Source organism: Neoarius graeffei, chromosome 19 (assembly GCF_027579695.1).
Source record: "Neoarius graeffei isolate fNeoGra1 chromosome 19, fNeoGra1.pri, whole genome shotgun sequence".
Taxonomy (NCBI): domain Eukaryota; kingdom Metazoa; phylum Chordata; class Actinopteri; order Siluriformes; family Ariidae; genus Neoarius; species Neoarius graeffei.
This window is the reverse complement of record NC_083587.1, coordinates 40562032-40581817: the sequence shown is the minus strand read 5'-3', so window position 1 is coordinate 40581817 and position 19786 is coordinate 40562032. Positions and strand designations below refer to the sequence as shown.

Sequence of the window (19786 nt, the reverse complement as noted above, 5' to 3'; positions counted from 1 at the left end):
TCAGCCCAACTCAGCACGGCACGGCTCAGCCCAACTCAGCCGCGTTTGTAGTGGAAAAGCAGCATTAGACTACCATATTTGCCAGTCGACTCATAGTTGTTTGATTAGCAGAACTGATTGTGTCTATTTATTCAGACGCTGTATGAACATATTTCTGAGACAATGAAGCGGACCTTGAGAGACTTTTTCAAGGGGTATGTTGAGGTCATTTTGACAAAGAATAAAAATGATATTTAAATCCATGTTTAGAATGAGTAGGCTAATCATGATATTTTATGAATTTAACAGTAGTACAGTCAGGAGCAGCAGCAAAGTCCTAAACAAAGGTGCAGATGTCAGCAACAGCAATAGCAGCCCAGACAGCAGTGGTTGTACAGCCCGCAGCAGTAGCAGCCCAGGCCCAGTCTTACGCAGCAGCCCAGGCCCAGCCCTCAGCAGCAGCAGCCCAAGCCTAGCCCCAGCCCTCAGCAGCAGCGCTTTGCCAATATGCTGGACTCTGGGACAATATGAACATTTCAAGACCAAATTTCCTTTCATATTTGCTTCAAATAAAGCTCTAAGGTGTGAGGTTTGTAGAGATGCAGGTTCATCAGGGGTGTTAAGGTCAGGGTCCAACAAATATTCATTTTCTTCTGAATGGCAAAATGCCAAAGTCACTCCTTATGGCGACACAATAGAAAAACAAATGAGGGTCGACTTCCGGGTTGGATATGGCGTGAGCGGCAAGGCGTTGTTGTGGCTCCCTAATCTTTACTTTATATTTTCTTGTTTACCCCATTAATATCTAGTATTATCGTTTACAACAGTAAGTTAAAGCAATTCTTGAAAGAATAGACCATTTTAATTATGTCTAAAAAGCCTCTTCGCGACAGAAAACCGAATGATAAAGAGACTCCTAATTTGACGACAAGCAAGACTAGCCAAACCTCAAGTATGGAGCTAACCGAGCAGTTTGAAAAACTCCGCTCTGCGCTTCTTTCAGAACTTACTCAATCTATTCACACGGTCATAAAGCAGGACCTTGATGCAGCTTTATCTCCTCTTAATTCTACGTTAAGCCAAGTGAAATCGTTATACAAGTCACATGAGGAGCGGATTGGTGGAATCGAGGCTACTCTTGACCAAAGCGAACAGAGACTTTCTCTCATCGAAGCTAAACTTGCCGCTGTTCAGTCTGAAAACACCTGGCTGAAGGATAAAGTTGATGATTTGGAAAACCGTTCTCGCAGGCTCAACTTAAGAGTGGTTGGCATTCCGGAGAGGGTGGAGGGTTCTAACCCAGTCGCTTTTATGACACATTTCTTCGAAGAACTATTTGGGAAAGATTTTTTCCAGACCCCCCTCGTTCTCGCTCGTGCCCATCGGCTCGGACCACTTGCCACATCAGAAGCGGGCGGTAACCAACGCCCACGAGTTTTCATCGTTGCATTCCACAACTATCAAGATAAACAACGGATTTTTACACACAGACGTCAACGAGAGATGGCCTTTCGGGGCCACAGGATTTTCCTTCACGAAGATGTCAGCGCTGAACTGGGACGCAAGCAAGCGGCCTTTAAGGAGGTGAAGGCTCTACTCTATGCAAAGAAGGTCAAGTTTAGGATGGTGTACCCAGCTCGTCTCCGAGTGTCGTTCAACAATACGGAGTTGTGTTTCGATACTCCTGGAAAGGCGATGAACTTTTATCACGAACATTGGGGTTCCAGCACCTCTGGTGCATCAGAATCTCTTGACTAAGGTAACATAACCTAGTGTTAGCCTAAACCGTGAACAGTGTGTGGTGCATTTTGTTTTGAAAGACGTTTTAAAGTGCATTGGACTCTGTTATTATGGACCACGCACAAATCGTTCTTCTCCCTCCTAAAGTCGATACCAAGTTGAATGATTTTGGTTTTCTGTGATTATTAGCATGCCACTATAGCTTAATCAGCCTACTATGAGGGAGAAACATTGGCTGGGCTTGGCTCAGTTTCGTTTTGAAACCTAGAACTTTATTTTTTAATTTTTCTTAGAGCTTGGGTTGTTTTCTACTTAACTCTTTCCTCATCTTATAATGGGGCATTTAGATTATTAAACACTCAACATGTATGGGGTTCTGTTTTACATACGGCCTTGGGAGCCACTTAAGTGTTTTTTCTTTGTGTGTGTGTGTCAACTTTGTTTCTTAGGCGATGTCAAATCGGATAGTCTTTAGATTGGTTAAGCCTGCGATCCTCCTCAGGTTCTTTAATAGAGGTGGATCTAGGAAAGTGTTCTTGTTTGAGTTGTTTCTGTTTTTTTACTTTTTTTATTATTTTTTACATTATTTTTAGTTTTCTCCCCCCTTTTTTTTAGTTCTTACAATGCTAATAGTAAGCCTAGGACTCAAGCCTACAGTATATTACAGTCATACTTGGCCTATGTAATGTGTGATATCCTTTCTCACTCTACTGACATCTCTACACCTCTTTTAGGTCCCTTTAACAAAATGTGTCATCACTTCTTTTATATTTTTCATCCATTACTACCCTTGACAAAATGAATAGCAGCCCAGTAGTACGTTTTGTTTCATGGAATGTTAAGGGACTAAATGGTCCAATTAAACGCTCTAGAATTTTCTCCTACCTTAAATCTCTCAATGCTGATATACTGTTTCTACAGGAGACACATTTACGAGTAAAGGATCACATTCGTTTACGTAAAGCTTGGATTAGCCAAGTCTATCACTCCAGACACGATGGTAGTTCAAAAGGGGTTGCCATCCTAATTAATAAAAAAGTGCAGTTTACACCGACAGAGGTCATCACTGATACTCTTGGTCGTTTTATCATAATTTGTGGATGTCTCTTTCATACCAGAGTTATTCTTGTAAACCTTTATGCCCCTAATTGGGATGACACAGACTTTGTGAATAAACTGTTATCAACGCTCCCAAATTTAGACACTCATAAGCTTATTTTGGGAGGTGATTTAAATTGTGCAATTAATCCTGTATTAGACAGATCATGCTCCAAAACATCAACCCCTTCAGGCATGGCAAAGGCATTCTCTGCTTTCATGGCTCAAAGTGGTTGTATAGATCCATGGCGATTTCTCAACCCAAATTTGAAACGGTTCTCCTTTTTTTCTCCAGTGTACCACTCCTTCTCGCGTATAGATTATTTCTTTGTTGACAGTTCATTCATTCCTTCAATAAAAACAGCCGATTACTTAGCTATCATCATTTCCGACCACGCCCCGGTTGTTCTGGATATTTCCTTCGCTCTGAATATAAAGCAACGTCCATTATGGAAACTAGATCCTCTTTTGCTATCTGAGGAGGACTTTTGCAAATTCCTGGCAACCAGTATAGATGTTTATATTGCCATAAATAAAACTGATCAGATCTCATACTCTACACTCTGGGACTCACTTAAAGCCTACCTTAGGGGGCAAATTATTTCATATACAGCCTTTAAAAATAAGGAGCGTTCTAAGGAGATATCGGGCTTAACTGAATCTATAAGTAAGCTTGACCAGCTCTTCTCTGAGTCACCTAATGCAGAGTTGAACAAGAAACGGATAGATTTGCAAGCTAAATTGAACATTTTAACCACTAAACATGCAGAACAACTTTTGTTTAAAACTAGAGGGACTTTCTATGAATATGGAGATAAATCCAGTCGTTTACTTGCTCATCAATTAAAACGCCAGGCTGCATCTTGTCTTATCCCTCAAGTAACGGATGAACATGGTACATTAATTTCAGACCCTAAACACATAAATGACATATTTGTCACTCATTTCATCTCACTTTACACCTCTAATTTCCCTACAGATACCACCCCTATGATGACTTTTCTGAATAAAATGAAAACCCCTTCCCTTAGTCACTCTGATGCATCTACCCTTGAACGAAATTTAGAGATAGAGGAGGTCCTCAATGCCATTATGGCCATGCAGAACAGAAAAACTCCAGGCTTGGATGGGTACCCTGTCGAGTTTTATAAAAAGTTTAAAGACCAGCTTGCCCCACTCCTCATGGCAGTTTTTACTGAATCATTGGAGAGAGGTTCCTTACCCCCCACATTTTCTCAAGCATCTATCTCACTTATTCTCAAGAAAGATAAAGATCCCACCCATTGTGGTTCTTATCGTCCGATATCTCTTTTAAATGTGGATGCAAAGATCCTAGCTAAAATTTTGGCCCGCCGGATGGAGAATTTTCTTCCAACAATCATCTCTGAAGATCAAACTGGTTTTATTAGAGGTCGGCATTCTTTCTCGAATGTACGTCGCCTTATCAATATAGCATATACAAAAAATACAGACTGTCTGCCTGAAGCAATTATTTCTTTAGACGCAGAGAAAGCGTTCGACAGGGTCGAGTGGAAGTATTTATTTGCAGCATTGAATAAATTTGGCTTTGGTAAAAATTTCATTTCGTGGATTAAGCTCTTGTATAAGGATCCACAAGCAAGCGTGCAAACCAATGACTTGAGATCAGTTTTTTTTCCCTTGAATAGAGGCACAAGACAAGGTTGCCCACTCTCCCCACTCTTGTTTGCCATTGCGATTGAACCACTTGCCATAACCTTACGAACCACAACAGCATTTCAGGGTATAGTAAGAGGGGGGTTGGAACACAGGGTTTCATTGTATGCCGATGATTTGTTGCTATATGTCAGCCATCCAACCACCTGCGCAGCTAAAATTGTTTCCATATTAGAAGAGTTTGGGAGATTTTCTGGATATAAATTGAATTTGCAGAAAAGCGAATGTTTCCTACTAGATTCTCCAGCACCATCTGGACAAGCACCATCTGGACAAACACCTTCCCTTCCTTTTCACATTTCTGGTTCAGGTTTCAAATATCTAGGAGTTAAGATTACGAAGTCCTTCACTTCCCTTTCGTCAAATTTTACAGCACTAGTTAATCAAACGAAGGATGACTTCAAAAGATGGTCTGCTTTACCTCTTACTTTAGCAGGCCGTATAAATACTGTAAAGATGACGGTTCTCCCAAAGTTTTTATACCTCTTTCAGTGTTTACCTCTCTTTCTTACCAAGTCTTTCTTTCGACTGCTAGGTCAAGCTGTGACCTCATTTATTTGGGGCAATCAAGTACCGAGAGTTAAGGTGAATCTTTTACAAAGGCAACGAAGTGTAGGTGGATTAGCCTTGCCCAGTTTTATCCATTACTACTGGGCTGCAAATGTCCAGAAGATACTTTATTGGTTACACGCCGCTAACACAGACTGGTGTATTTTGGAAGAACAATCATGTAGACATTCAAGCCTTAGGGCTTTAATTTACTCATCCTTACCTTTAAAGCCTTCTCGCTTCTCCTCTAATCCTATAGTTTTGTCCACACTAAAAATTTGGAACCAGTTTCGTTCACATTACAAATTTCTTTCTGCCTCTATCCTTGGCCCCATTCACAATAATCACTTATTTCCTCCATCTACCATGGACTCGTCATTCATGGAGTGGTGGAAGAGGGATATTTACTGTTTCCAGAGCCTTTACAGCTCCAAGACCATGGACAGTTTTGAAGATCTACAGAAAGAACATAATCTACCCAGACAATTATTCTTTCAGTATCTCCAAATACGACATTTTCTCAAAACTAGTTTCCTCTTTTTCCCCAATCTACCAACACTGGGAGCCTGGGAAGACTTAACTCTTTTAAAACCAGAAAGAGGTATAATTTCTGTTATATATCAGAAACTATTGTCTTTGGATGACCACAATTTAGCCAGAATTCAGTCTAAGTGGGAGGATGAGTTAGGAATGGAGCTGGGAGACTATTGGGACTGTGCACTTACAAAAGTTAATTCATCATCATCCTGTGCACGCTTGGCTCTTATTCAGTTCAAAGTCTTACATAGAGTACATTATAGTAAAGCCAAATTGGCTGAAATATATCCAGGAGCGGATGCAAGCTGTAATAGGTGTTCCTTTTCTCCAGCTAATCTTACACACAGTTTTTGGTCCTGTCCTTCCCTTGAAAGATACTGGTCTGGAGTGTTTGGGACTTTGTCTGAGGCACTCAGTATATCCATTGAACCAAACCCCTTAACTGCAATTTTTGGTGTTCCGGCGGACACAGTTTCAAAGACTCATTCTGATGTCATTGCTTTTACCTCACTGCTCGCCCGCCGTAGAATTCTCTTAGGATGGAAATCTTCTACACCCCCTTCACTAGCCCGATGGCTGGAGGATACTATGCTTTTTCTTAAATTAGAAAAGATTAAATTTACTCTTAGAGGGTCAATGAAAAAATTTTACTTGAGATGGCAACCCCTTATCACTTATTTTGATAAGTTAAAAGAACTAAAGGCTGAATCCACATAGCTTATGTTACCTTCCCATGATCTTTTTGAGTGTGTAGGTCTAGTACATATGAAGCTGCTCTTGAACACCTGGGCTTATTCAATTATTATTGTTGTTGTTGTTATTATTATTTTTTATTTTTTATTTTTTAAAAATCCTTGTTTCCCCAAATTATTATTATTTTACTTTATTTTTTATTCTTTTCTTGGCTTGAAATTTACTTTATGGTATTGTTTATTGCTGTTCTATGTTTTATAAAAGGAAATAAGGTGGAAACTGCTTTTTACTATCTTTGTCTTAGTAGACAATGTCTACTTTACCCTCTGTATCACTCTGGTTTTCATCAATAAACAGATTGCCAAAAAAAAAGAAAAACAAATGAGATCACTGAGAAAAAAACTACATGACCACAAAACATCACACAGTCACAAACTGGCTGAGTCAATTTGTCAGAAAAAAGCTGAGAGTCCATTAGATGCCAGCTTTCTTAGAGCACAACAAGAACAACTGAGCACCACTGAAAGTCTTTAGAATGGTGTATTACATTGCCAAAAGTAATAGACCATTCACAGATCACCCTGGCCTTATAGATTTGCAAAGAATCAATGGACTTAACATGGGAAGAGTCCTGCACACTAATGTTTTGTGCACAGATATTGTACATTTCATTGCAGAAGAAATGAAAAAAGCCCTGATGGTGAGTGTCAGGTGTACAAGGCCCAAGGTGTCTATTCTGATCGATGAAAGCACTACAGTTAGCAAAAAATCTTGTTTGGTTGTATATGTGCGAGCAGCTGTGCAAAATTCAGACCCACTTACCTTTTTCTTAAATGTCATTGAGCTGGAACAGACTACAACAGATGGCATAACTGATGCATTGCTCAACTGCCTCATGGACAATGGATTAGATGATGACTTTCTAAAGGAATGCTTTCTTTTTTTGTAAAGATTTTTTTGGGGGCTTTTTTCACCTTTATTGGATAGGACAGTGTAGAGACAGGACAGGAAATGAGTGGGAGAGAGAGACGGGGAGGGATCGGGAAATGACCTTGGGTCGGAATCGAACCCGGGTCCCCAGATTTATGGTATGCCACCTGAGCCACGACGCCCCAAGGAATGCTTTCTTGGGTTCTGTTCAGATGGGGCATCAGTGATGCTGGGTAAAAAGGCAGGGGTGTATGCAAAGCTAAAAGCAAAATATCCTGACATTGTTGGCTGGCACTGTCTCAATCACAGGCTGGAACTTTCAGTTGGCGATGCAGTAAAGTGCTGTACTGAGACTAATCACTTTAGAAGTTTCCTAGACAAACTACAGTCTCTACAACCAATCTTCAAAGAACCTTAGAGAACTAGACAAAGCCGCAGCATCAGTGGGAACACAGTTGCGCAAGGTAGGTCGTGTTTTAAATGTAAGGTGGGTAGCTTCCTCCTACAGAACTGTTGAAGCTGTGTGGAACATGTATAGTGCTCTGCATAAGCACTTCATAAGTGCTCGTCGAGATGTGGCTAGGCCCTCTTCAGAGTGGTGCATGTATGAAGGGCTGGGAGAAAAACTGTCCTCTGCAGACTTCATTAAAAATCTGGGACTTATGTTTGATGCTCTAGAAGAACTAAAAGACTTGTCTGAAGTATTACAAAACAGGGACATCCGTTTGTCAGAAGCGATTTAAAAAATTAAAAGACAGGCTGACATTTTTTCAGCAATGACAGAGACAAAAGGGCCACACTATGAACTTGCTTGTCAGGCTGTTGAGGAGGGTGTATTCAAAGGGGTGTTAGTAAGAATAGGTGGAAGACAAACAATGATTCCACCCCAGAAATTCTTTGATGCTTTGAGTAATAGTATGCTGTCCAGGATGGTCACAGAGGAGGAAATAGAACTTTATGAACAACTAAATGTCCTGAAACTTGGCCTACTCCTATACCCATGCTGTTTGGAGAGCTGGAATTAAGGCAGCTATGTAATCATCTGAAAATAAATTACTCTAGTGTGAAACAAGATTTCAGGGACTTTAAGAACAATGGAAGAATGCCACTCAGGGGAGGACTCATCAAATTTAAACAAGTTGCAGATACACTGGCTGTAAGCACAGCAGAATGTGAGAGAGGATTTTCACTTATGAACACTATTATTTCACCTATTCGGAATCAGCTTAAAATTGATGATCTGTCTTGTTTGATGTTTATAAACCTAGTGGGTCCACCACTAGACATGTGGAATCCAACCAAACATGTTAAGAAGTGGGTCATGACCCGGAGGTCGGCAGATCATATAGCATGGAGACAGGAAAGGCAGGAGAAACTTGATCTAAGTCCTATTTAGAAAGTTGTAAATTAAATTGTAATGACTGGCTATTGCTGATATATGGTTTGATGTTGTGACATATAAGTTTAGCAAACAATTGATTTGATTGATGTAGATTTATGGTGTGAGATGTAAAGAACTATTGTTAATATGTGAATTGATGGTGAGATGTAAACAAGTAATGCAAATAATAGTGTAGACTGATGACATGTAAATAACTATTGCTAATATGTGAATTGGTGTTGTATATTGTGAATAAGTTTTACAAATTACAGTGTAGATTGATGGTGAAACATAGGCTTAATAAGTTACCAATATGTGCATTGATGTGAGATATAAATAAGTAGGCCATAAGTTGATAAAATGTATTAAACCGATGGTGCGATAAATAAAAATGTTTTGAGAGATATTGACCACTGTGAGTGAAGAAGGGCTCCCCCCCCTTCCAAAAGCCAATTTAACCACTGCTTATGCCCATATAATAATTTGAATGGGGAAAACCCTGTGGAGGCTTGTGGGATCTCTCGTACTGCAAATAACAGGGGCTCAAGCCATTTATCCCAATTACATTTGTCTTCACTGACAAACTTACAAATCAAGTTTTTAAGACTTTGGTTAAATCATTTGACAGAGCCATCTGCCTCTGGGTGATAAACACTGGTGCGAATGGACTTGCACGTAATGCTTGAAAGTTCACGGCATTTCTGACTTCATCTGCTTTGCAAAATGTATCATGCGTTTAACGATTTTTTATTCCAAAAGAAAATTAAATCCAAAGCATGCCTCTTAAGAGGAGTGTCGTTCAAGGCTGTTCAAGTGTAGCCGATTAAAAAAAAAGGGGGGGGAATTTCAATCTATTATAGCCCAAAGTCAGCAGGACACTTATGGAATGAATGGGCTCAATTTGTACAGACAAAGGGAGGGAAAGTCAAGCCAACAGGATGGTTTGGTGTCTGCTGCATACATTTTGAAAAAAATAAATTTGTGAGGCAAATTCACGTAGAAGGATTTGAGTGAAGTCTGGTATGCAGAGCAGTTCCTATGATCAGGAAACAAATGTCAGAAGCATCATCCCAAAGAGCTCACCGCACAGTAAGTGTCAAGCTTGTGTTTAGTTTGTTGCTTCAATTTATTAGTTGTCCTTAGTCAGATCAATAACGTTCTAAGATAGTTTCTATGTGGCCAAATATAATATTTAGATATGGGACTTCAACATTAACTCCGTCCTTACAAAAGCCCAGCAGAGGACGTACTTTCTGCAACAACTCGGGAAGTATGATCTGTCGCAGGAGCTGCTGACACCGTTCTACACTGCTGCCATTAAATATTGCCCATATTGTACATTACATATATAAATATAAATTTTTTCCTATATTACATATGCATATCTTACACACACACACACACACACACATATATATATACACACACATATTCACACTTTTTTCCCCTCCCCTGTATCGCTAGAGAGACACCAACTGCTGAAACAAAATTATTTGTGTCAACATACTTGGCCAATAAACAGGATTCTGATTCAACTCCTTCATTCATTTGTGTACAAAAGTGGCATGTGTTGTAGAATAGGGAAAACATTGCTTTTAATGGCAATACAAAACAATTTTATTTGTTTTGCTCATAATGTATCATATATTAATAATAAAAATCAACAAAGAGGTATGTTTTAAAGTAATACAACAGTTTTATTCCATTGTCTTTATTGGTTACAAAGATCTGCGCAAATCTGTGCACTGACCTTTTTGGAAAGGTCAGTGCACAGATTTGCGCAGATCTTTGTAACCAATAAAAACTTTGTAATCTTTGTAACCAGTAAAGACTTTGTAACCATATGAAATATGGATTCCGCTGACATTGCTAACTACATATTATTATTGCAGTGGGCAGGAAAGACTTCCTGTTGTGGTCCTTCTTACAGCAGAGTTGAAGGACCGTCTGACTGAAAACACTCTTCTGTCTGACCAGTAGGTCATGCAGGGGATATGAAATCTTATCCATTATGTTGAGCGGTCTGTGCAACATCCTTCTCTAACAACCAAATCTAGAGACTCCAAAGTAGTCCCCAGCACAGTGCTAGCCTTATTTATTAACTTGTTCAGTTTCTTAATGTCACTGGCTCTGATGCTGCTGGCCCAACATACAGCTGCAAAGGAAATAAGAAAACAATAGACTGGTAAAAGGTGTACAACATCTTGCTGCACACATTAAAGGACCCTAGCTTACAAAAGAAGTAGAGTCTGCTCTGTCCCTTCCTGTAGACAGCCTCAGTGTTGCATTTCCAGTCCAGTCTGTTGTCAAGGTGAACAGTCAGGTATCTGTATCCCTCCACCACCTCAACCTCTTCTCCCAGGATGGAGATTGTGTTCAACCTACTCTTGGTCCTCCTAAAATCCAACTCAACATAAATTTGTATTACAATTTATCATTGCTCAGTATATTATTACATACCTAATTTCTATTGGGTCAGGACTTAGACTTTAGTCTAGTCGTGATCCCCATAGGCCCAATAGTAAACCCAGAAATGTAGAGTACCCTAAAGTTTTATTGCATAAATGTCATCTATAGGCCTATTGGATGGAATTTAGCTTGGTTGCCCAAAGTTGCACTTTGAGCAATTTGCATAATTAGCATAAATAGGCGATTAATGTGAGATTATTACAGGTGAATAGGCAAAAAAATGTAAATAATAGATATCACCATGAAACTCTCTCAGTTGATTACTCATATTAAGATGAGAAAAAAAATGTATTGCATGTTTTTGTAATTTGATGTTTAAATATGCAAATGAGGCCATAAATCAACAAAAATATGCTAATTAGCATACAAACAAAACTAAATTCGTTTGATAAAGCCAGGGTCAAAAAAGGTTTCTAAGGGTAAATATGTGTACTTGGGGGGGTCTGAGTTGGTGAAAACCTTTTGAGGAATCTAGTAGACAGTAGTAGTAGTAGTAGACAGCCATAAAGGCCAAGTCAGACCAAGAGAACTGCCGAAAGTCGCCAGAAAAAGGATTCTGACAATTCAGCTCCACTTTCCCAGACATCTGTGAAGAACACAGTTCACCAACTACACTTTTTACCACAGCCTACATTCTGTGCTTGTGTCAGTCATCACAAGCATCCATACACATGCATCCACCTAGATCTTGCTAGTGGAAAATAAAGCTCTGACTTGTCAAATTCAGGACATTAATTAAATGTTAAAAACTGAGACTGGGCTGAGAAAGAGAATAAAAGTCTCATTTCACTGACCTCTCCAGACTCTCAATCCTGATTTTCTGCTATGGTATTACACATTTAGCTTTTACTTAGTTATTGTTCTATGGTATTACATAATTAGCTTTTACTTGACAGTAAAATATTTAGTCCAGACACTGACACATTCACTTGCTACTTGACTCTACTTGATCACTTTTCTTTCCCATGGTGAATGACTATACCCCTAACATCAACAATTCCATCTGGACTGGATAAAGTAATCTAAGTGTAAAGAATCTACAGTATGTTGGAAAATCTAAATTAATGCCTTACCAGATATACTGTAGTGCAGGGGTTTTCAAAGTGTGGGAGAGTCAGCCCCCCCTCGGAGAGCAAATAAACAACAGCGCCCCCCCCTTACAATTTTTGTTGTTGCTATACTTATAATGTTCCATTCGTATTTAAAAAAAAAAATGGTTGTTTTACACATTATTTTTTTCTTTTTCACATTTTAAACATCTGTGCTTTTTTAAAACATCTTGTTTTACACATTTTAAACATCTCATAGCATAGTTAGCTAGCACCTCTTGGCAGACAACACACTGTAGCAGTGGAGCATCTTCAGATCCAGTCCATGAAAATCCAAACTTTAAATAATCGTGGTCATACTTCCTTCTTTTTCCAGTCCCCCAGGATTCCGCGGGCCATTTTTGTGATTGTTGCAGGCTAAAATGTCTGCTGTTGCGGGGGTTTCCAAAAAAAATTGCGATGAAAGTTGCGGTGTTTAGGTTTTTGTTGCGATTACATTGCGGGAGGAAGTGAAAGTTGCGAGAAATTGTTGCGATTTTCTCTTTTTGTGATTAAAATTGAGTGATATGTTAAATATTAAGTTATTACTGAAAAACTATTGATTAAAAAAACAAAGACACTGAGAAATGGTCCTATAAACAACTTTACCAATATAAAAGATTACCAGGACTACAAAAATGCAGAAAAATAGGCTTTACTTATCCAAATGCACCTGTTGGTTCAAAAGTTAAAGTGCAGAGAACCTCACAGCACAACATGAAGTTACCTTAAAATATAATATAAATGCCTCAGCTTTCATGTAAGAAAAAAAAAAACTATTAATACTAGTACCGTGTGCAGACAGTCTCTCCTGAAGACTAAATTAAACAATAATTATAAACTAATAAAATAAATGGCTCAGGCTTCATAGAAGGAAAAACAATTTGAACAGAATCTCACAGTATGATGCTGAAGCTGCCTAAACAATGGAAAATAAAATACCATTTTGGCAAAAATGTTGGCATCCATTAATTTCTTGTATTAAGTAAAAAAAAATAAAGTGCACACAGTCCTTCACTGTAAACATAACACACTTTCAGTAACAGAATTTAAGCCTACAGAAACACTGACTCGCACATCGCATGCTGCTTCTCTTGAACATAGACATCCGGAAGTAAGGCGGAAGGTAGTTTGTCGATGTCACCCCAAGACGACGCCAACGATTGGTCAAATTTGCGGGAAAGTTGTGGTGATTGGATATAATTGCAGCACCGCCCTGAATTCGTGGGGATTGGTTGAATTTGCGCTGAAGTTGCAAATCGCAACATCCTGGAGGCTCTGTTTTTTTGCTTGGCTGTCTCCTCACTCCCTGTAGCTTTAGGTACTAAAAATCGATCCATTTTGTCTCGCACGTTGCGCCCCCCCTGAAGAACTCTGGCGCCCCCCGGGGGGGGGCGCGCCCCACACTTTGAAAAGCCCTGCGTGGATACTGTAAGTGTTTCATTAAAGTGCAAGCAATTGTTTATCATTTGCTTGTATGGATAATATGAATGTCATTCATGCAGTATCTTTAACTTCCCTGATGCAAGGTCATATTTTGTTGGTATAACACCTATCACGCCTTCTGTGCACTTTTGACCTCACCACTAATAACATCTTGTTTGTGAACGACACAGACTGCATTGTGAAGCATGAAGAGGCTGACATCACCCTAGTTAGCTACATGTTCCATGCAGCTGAAGCAGGAGCTCCAATAATACGTATCCTGAGTGATGACACTGATGCATTTGTTCTGTTGGTGTACTGGGCTTGGAAGGCCAATGTCAAATCAACAGTGCAGATGGAGAAGTGGAATGGCACCATCCTGGATATAAATGCCACTGTCAGAGAATTGGGTGACAGGTGTCAAGGTCTCCTGGGGATGCATGCACTATCGGGATGCGACACTGCTTCCTATCCCTGTGGAAAGGGCAAGACATCTGCCCTGAAAGTAATCCTAGGGAATTCTATCCCTGGTCTCAATACAGTGCTTGGTGAACCTGATGCTACTCACAGTGCCCTAAAAGATGTTGGGACTGAGTTCTTTGTCGCACTGTATGGGCAGAAGAAGGCCAAGTCGATGAATAGCACTCATTACCAGATTTACAGTCGCAGCAAAAAGCCTCCTAAACTTAAAAAGCTTCCTCCTACTGATGCCAACCTGATGCTACACATACTGCCCATCTTCAGGTCATGTTGTGGAAGGCTGCAGGTCAGAGAGAGCCACCTGTAGAAGCAAGAGACATCACTAAGTTTGGATGGGAGGTTGGTGGAAGGGTTATCATGCCTGATCTTGCCATCCAGGCAGTGGCTCCAGTACAGCTGCTTGATGTCACCAGCTGTAGCGGCAGCACATTGAAGGCCTGTAGTAAAGGAAACTGTAGCTGCCATGCTTCAAGTATCAGTTGCACTGACTACTGCAAGTGTGAAGGGGATGAGGTCGGCTGCTGCAACCCATTCACAGTTCATACAGATGAAGATGATGAGACTGAAGGGAATGAAGAAACAAATTATGAAGATGGTGAAGGCTATTAAGTGGGATGGTGTGGTTGTTCATGCATACTATATATAGTTATTTTACAGTTTGTTTGCACATTTGCAGTTCATGTACATAGTTATTGTGTTATTGTTCTTTTGGGTTAGTTTGGGTGTGTTTGTGCATGCTGGATACTTGTTCTGCATGGAACACTCCTTAATCTTAATCCATACAGTAGTCCAAACACTGCCACCTGATCAGATTCCTTAAAACGTTTTTCACCAAATCATACCCCCAAGTATACATTTTTACCCTAAGTAAAATTATTTTGACTCAGGCTTCATCAATGAATATGATTTTGTGTGTATGCAAATGAGTGCATATTTGATGGTTTATGGCCTCATTTGCATATTTAAACATTAAATTACAAAAACATGCAATACATTTTTTTTCTCATGTTAGCATAAGTAATCAAATGAGAAAGTTTGATGGTGATATCTATTTTTTTTTTTAGCCTATTCACCTGTAATAATCTCAGTTTAATTGCCTATTTATGCAAATTATGCAAATTGCTCAAAGTGCAACTTTGGGCAACCAAGCTAAATTCTATCCATTAGGCCTATAGATTATATTTCTGCAATAAAACTTTAGGGTACTCAACATTTCCGGGTTCATGAAATCACAACTAGACTACTTGGCCATTCCAAAACATTAACTTTATTCTTCTTTAACCATTCTTTGGTAGAATGACTTGTGTGCTCAGGGTCATTGTCATGCTGTGTGGCCCACTTTCTCTTGAGTTTCAGTTTATGGACAGATGTCCTGACATATTTCCTTTGGAGTTTGCTGGTATAATTCAGAATTCATTGTTCCATCAATGTTGGCAAGCCATCCTGGCCCAGATGCAGCAAGATCGGCCCAAACCATACTACCACCAATACCTCCACCACCATGTTTCATTGGGGGGGGGGGGGGGGGGGTCCTCATCTACGTACACTTGTACATTTGTACACAATCTGTCTAAGTGTGAATTGGTGCAGTCCAAATTCTTTAGAGATGGTTTTGTAACCTTTTCCAGCCTGAGGAACATCAGCACATCTTTTTCTGAGGTCCTCAGTAATCTCCTTTGTTTGTGCCAAGATACACTTCCATAAACTTGTTGTGAAGATCAGACTTTGATAGATCTCTGATCTTTAAATAAAACAGGGCACCCACTCACACCTGATTATCATCCCAATGATTCTACACCTGACTTTAATTTCACCTTCAAATTAACTGTTAACCTTATTGGTTCGTATACTTTTGCCACTCACAGATATATAATATTGGATAATTTTCCTCAAAAAAAAATAGTCAAGTATAATATTTTTGTCTCATTTGTTTAATTTGGTTCTCTTTTCCTCACTTTTAGGATCAGGAAAATCTGATATTTTAGGTCATATTTATGAAAAAATATATAGAACATTTTAAAAGGTTCAGAAACTTTCAAGCACGTATTTTGCATTCAGTTTTGTTCCAAAGTTGAAGTGTGCTGCTACTGTTGGAGCAACTACAAACTGCAAAGGTTCTTCCTGATTTCCTATATGTTGTGATCAAAAGTAATATTACATAGACGTTAAAGTAAAAAGTTTTACACTTCTGAGGACAGCTTGCATTTGCATGCACACATGTTGTTGACAGATGCCACTGCAGTAATGGGGACTTGTTTCTTCAGCATAAACCATCAGAAACTTGAACACGACTTGGGAGTTACAACAGGACAATGAACCCAAACACACATCAGAGCTGGTTGTGGAGGATAAAGTAGGCTAACCTTAAGCTTAAAACAAGACCTGACTTCAACCCTATTGAAAATATATGGACTGTGCTAATAAGTCAAGTCCATGCCAAGAAAAAAAAAACTAATTTAGTTGAACTCTACTAATTCTACCATGAAGAGTCATGAAATATCCGACCAGAATTTTGCCAGAAGCTTGTTCATGGTAAACAAAAATGTTTGTTCAAGGCGAATCATGCAAAGAGACATTTTACCCAAATATTAGGTGTGCTGCATGTATATCTTTGACCCTGTATGTTTAATTTTGACCCTGTGTTGATTTCAGAAAAGCCAAAGAAAATTAAAACCTGCGCACCAAATTCTAGTGTTTTTTTAAAGAAAAGATGTATGCAGTACATTCTGCCACAGAAAAAGAACAGTTCAAAGAAATTACTGAAAGCCCAAATATTGCCATGACATTCATATCCAAAATGACATTCATGTCACTGTATGTAAACTTCTGACCAAAACTGTACCTGGATGTCGCAGTTGGCTGTGATGCATTTATCAAGTTAGCATCAACCTGTAAACACTGCAGGCATACACATATCGATTGAAAAGATTTGCAGTTGTGTATATATACACTCACTGAACACTTTATTGGGAACACTATACTAATACTGGATAGGGCCTGGCTTTGCTCTCAGAACAACCTCAGTTCTTTCTGGCATGGTTTCCACAAGATGTTGGAAAAATTCCTTTAAAATTCTGGTCCATGTTGGCATATTGCATCACACAATTCCTGCAGGCTTTTCAGGTGCACTTTCATGCTGTGTTCTCTCCCATTGTACCACATCCCAAAGGTGTTCTAATCGTTTCAGATCCTGTTGCCGGACACTGAAGAACACTGAACTCATTGTCATATTCACGAAACCAGTTTGAGACTAATTTGCTTTGTTACATGGTGCACTATCATGCTGGAAGTAGCCATTAGAAGATGGGTAAAATGTGGCCATGAAGGGATGCAGATGGTCAGCAATGAGCCTGCAACTGACAATTTTTTTTAAATCAATTAATCTATCGATCTCTCTCACTCTCTCTCTCTCACACACACACACTACCCCTAGTTTAGTGGATTAGTCTAATGATTATTTTTCCAGTTAATCTATTGAGTCTTTTCTGATTAGCCAATTAATCCTTTAGTTAACTCACCAATAAAAAATAATCATAATTTATATCAATCATTCAACGAATCAAAATTAAAATCAGTGACAAATTTTAATCAGTGAAAAACTTTATCTTTTACCTAATGATACTGTTCATTACAAAAGTTGAGATTTATGCAGGGTAGGCTTAATTAAGAAAGATGGCTTTTACTATATCTTGCCATTACCATAGATAGCATTGAGTATGATTTACTTCAGTGGTTGGTGCCGACTGTAATCAAAAATGGATTTATTTATCTGTAAAGGTTACTTACACCAACTTGCAGTGTAATGTTAATAGAAATCTATGTTTTTTGTTTTTTTTTTAATTTTATAGGGCCATATGAACATAAACAAACTGCTTACAACTTGCAAATCCGTTGGAAAGCAGTACTAGCCATTAGGAGTCTTCGTTGAGTTCTTGTCTGCAGCACAACAACCAACCATTGCACTGATACCAACCAGCAATCAAACAAAACTCACTGTAATAAATACTTTTGCTGCTGTCTCATCTTTTTGAGGTCACAGAGCCCCATGTATTTTTTTTTAGATGTTTTGCGATAATTGGGGATGGATTTATACTGTGTGACACATTGGTGCATTCTCCACAAATTGATGTATTTATGTAATTAACCTAATCGATTACACCAAAATATTGTTCCAGTAATAATGTTCAAATAGGCTGTGGCTTTCAAGTTATGATTGATGTATTAATGTGGCCAAAGTGTGCCAAGAACGTCCACACATAGCAAAACAGCAATTTATTTCAAAGAGGAATCTTACCTTGTTAATGGTGGAGAGAATCAATCCTGATGAACATTTCCACAGCAGCAGCATTTGACTGACTGGGGTTGAGTTCTGTAAACTCAAAGATATTCATAGATTTACATTTTCTGGATTGATTAACAATAAGGTAAAGATTGTTAAAACACAAGCAATGCCTCTTTCCGACTGTAGTAAGGTAGATAATGAGCTACAACCTAATTTTCATCCAAATGCACCATCCTCCGAACTGGACAAATAACATTTGGTCTCTATGCAGTCACAGCTGTGACATGAGTGCTCAGGGACAACAGTCCTGTAAACAAGAAAATAACTATAACTGAGTAACTGACATTTCCTAGATAATAAGGTCAAATATGTTGTTTATTTTTGCTCCATCAATGAAAATAGCTCCCAAAGGAGCCACAGCTGAACAGAACATTGTGTGTTGCAAGACACAGAATAACTGACAGCTCTTTTGGTATGCCATTTGTCCAATCAAATTTCATGGAATGGAATTAACTGTTGGATAATGTGTGATTTAATAGTAATCATGTTTGTATTGAGCTGTTTCTTTCATTACTATAATCTCATCTGCACATCACTGACTATATAATTACTGTTATTTCACTGCTGTTAAAATATTTTTCATTCAGCTGAAGTCAACCTACGACACAGGAGACTTTGCCATCAGGTATATCCTGTCTGGAGAGGGCGCAGGAGAGATCTTTAACATTGATGAGTTCAGTGGTGAAATCCATATTCATAAGAGGCTGGACAGGGAAAAGAAGGCGTTCTATGTGCTCCATGCCGAAGCTGTTGACCGCAGAACTGGTCACCCAGTGGAGCCTGAGTCAGAGTTCATCATCAACGTCCAGGATATCAATGACAATGCGCCACAGTTCATAAATGAACCCTACACATCCAGTATCCCTGAGATGAGCCCAACAGGTATAGTATAATCTAATTTACTATTGAAGATTCATTTATCATTTATTATAGACTCTTTCTCACATTCACACAAATGATAATTTTACAATTAAGAACGAATATGAAATCTAGGAGGAAGAAAGCAAATAATAAAATGGTGAAACAGACTCTGTGGGCCACAGGGCTGAATTATAAGGTCCAGAATATTCTTAGGAGGCACCATTATACCAGCAGAGGAGAACTAGAATGTAAGGAAGCTCTGCTACACTATATTGCCAAAAGTATTTGCTCACCCATCCAAATTATTGGAATCAGGTTTTCCAATCACTTCCATGGCCACAGGTGTATAAAATCAAGCACCTAGGCATGCAGACTGTTTTTACAGTTTGGAGCTGGCCCCTTCCTCTTCCAACATGACTGTGCACCAGTGCACAAAGCAAGGTCCATAAAGACATGGATGACAGAGTCTGGTGTGGATGAACTTGACTGGCCTGCACAGAGTCCTGACCTCAACCCGAT

General features: G+C 39.1%; 1 protein-coding gene across 1 annotated transcript in view; it reads left to right on the top strand.

Moving 5' to 3' along the window:
• Nucleotides 1-19786, top strand: part of cdh19 (cadherin 19, type 2) — a 127828-nt gene that overhangs the window by 15703 nt on the left and 92339 nt on the right. Inside the window, exon 2 of the mRNA XM_060900075.1 lies at nt 18994-19288. Coding sequence (XP_060756058.1) covers nt 18994-19288 — 295 coding nt within the window. The remainder of the gene's footprint in view (nt 1-18993; nt 19289-19786) is intronic.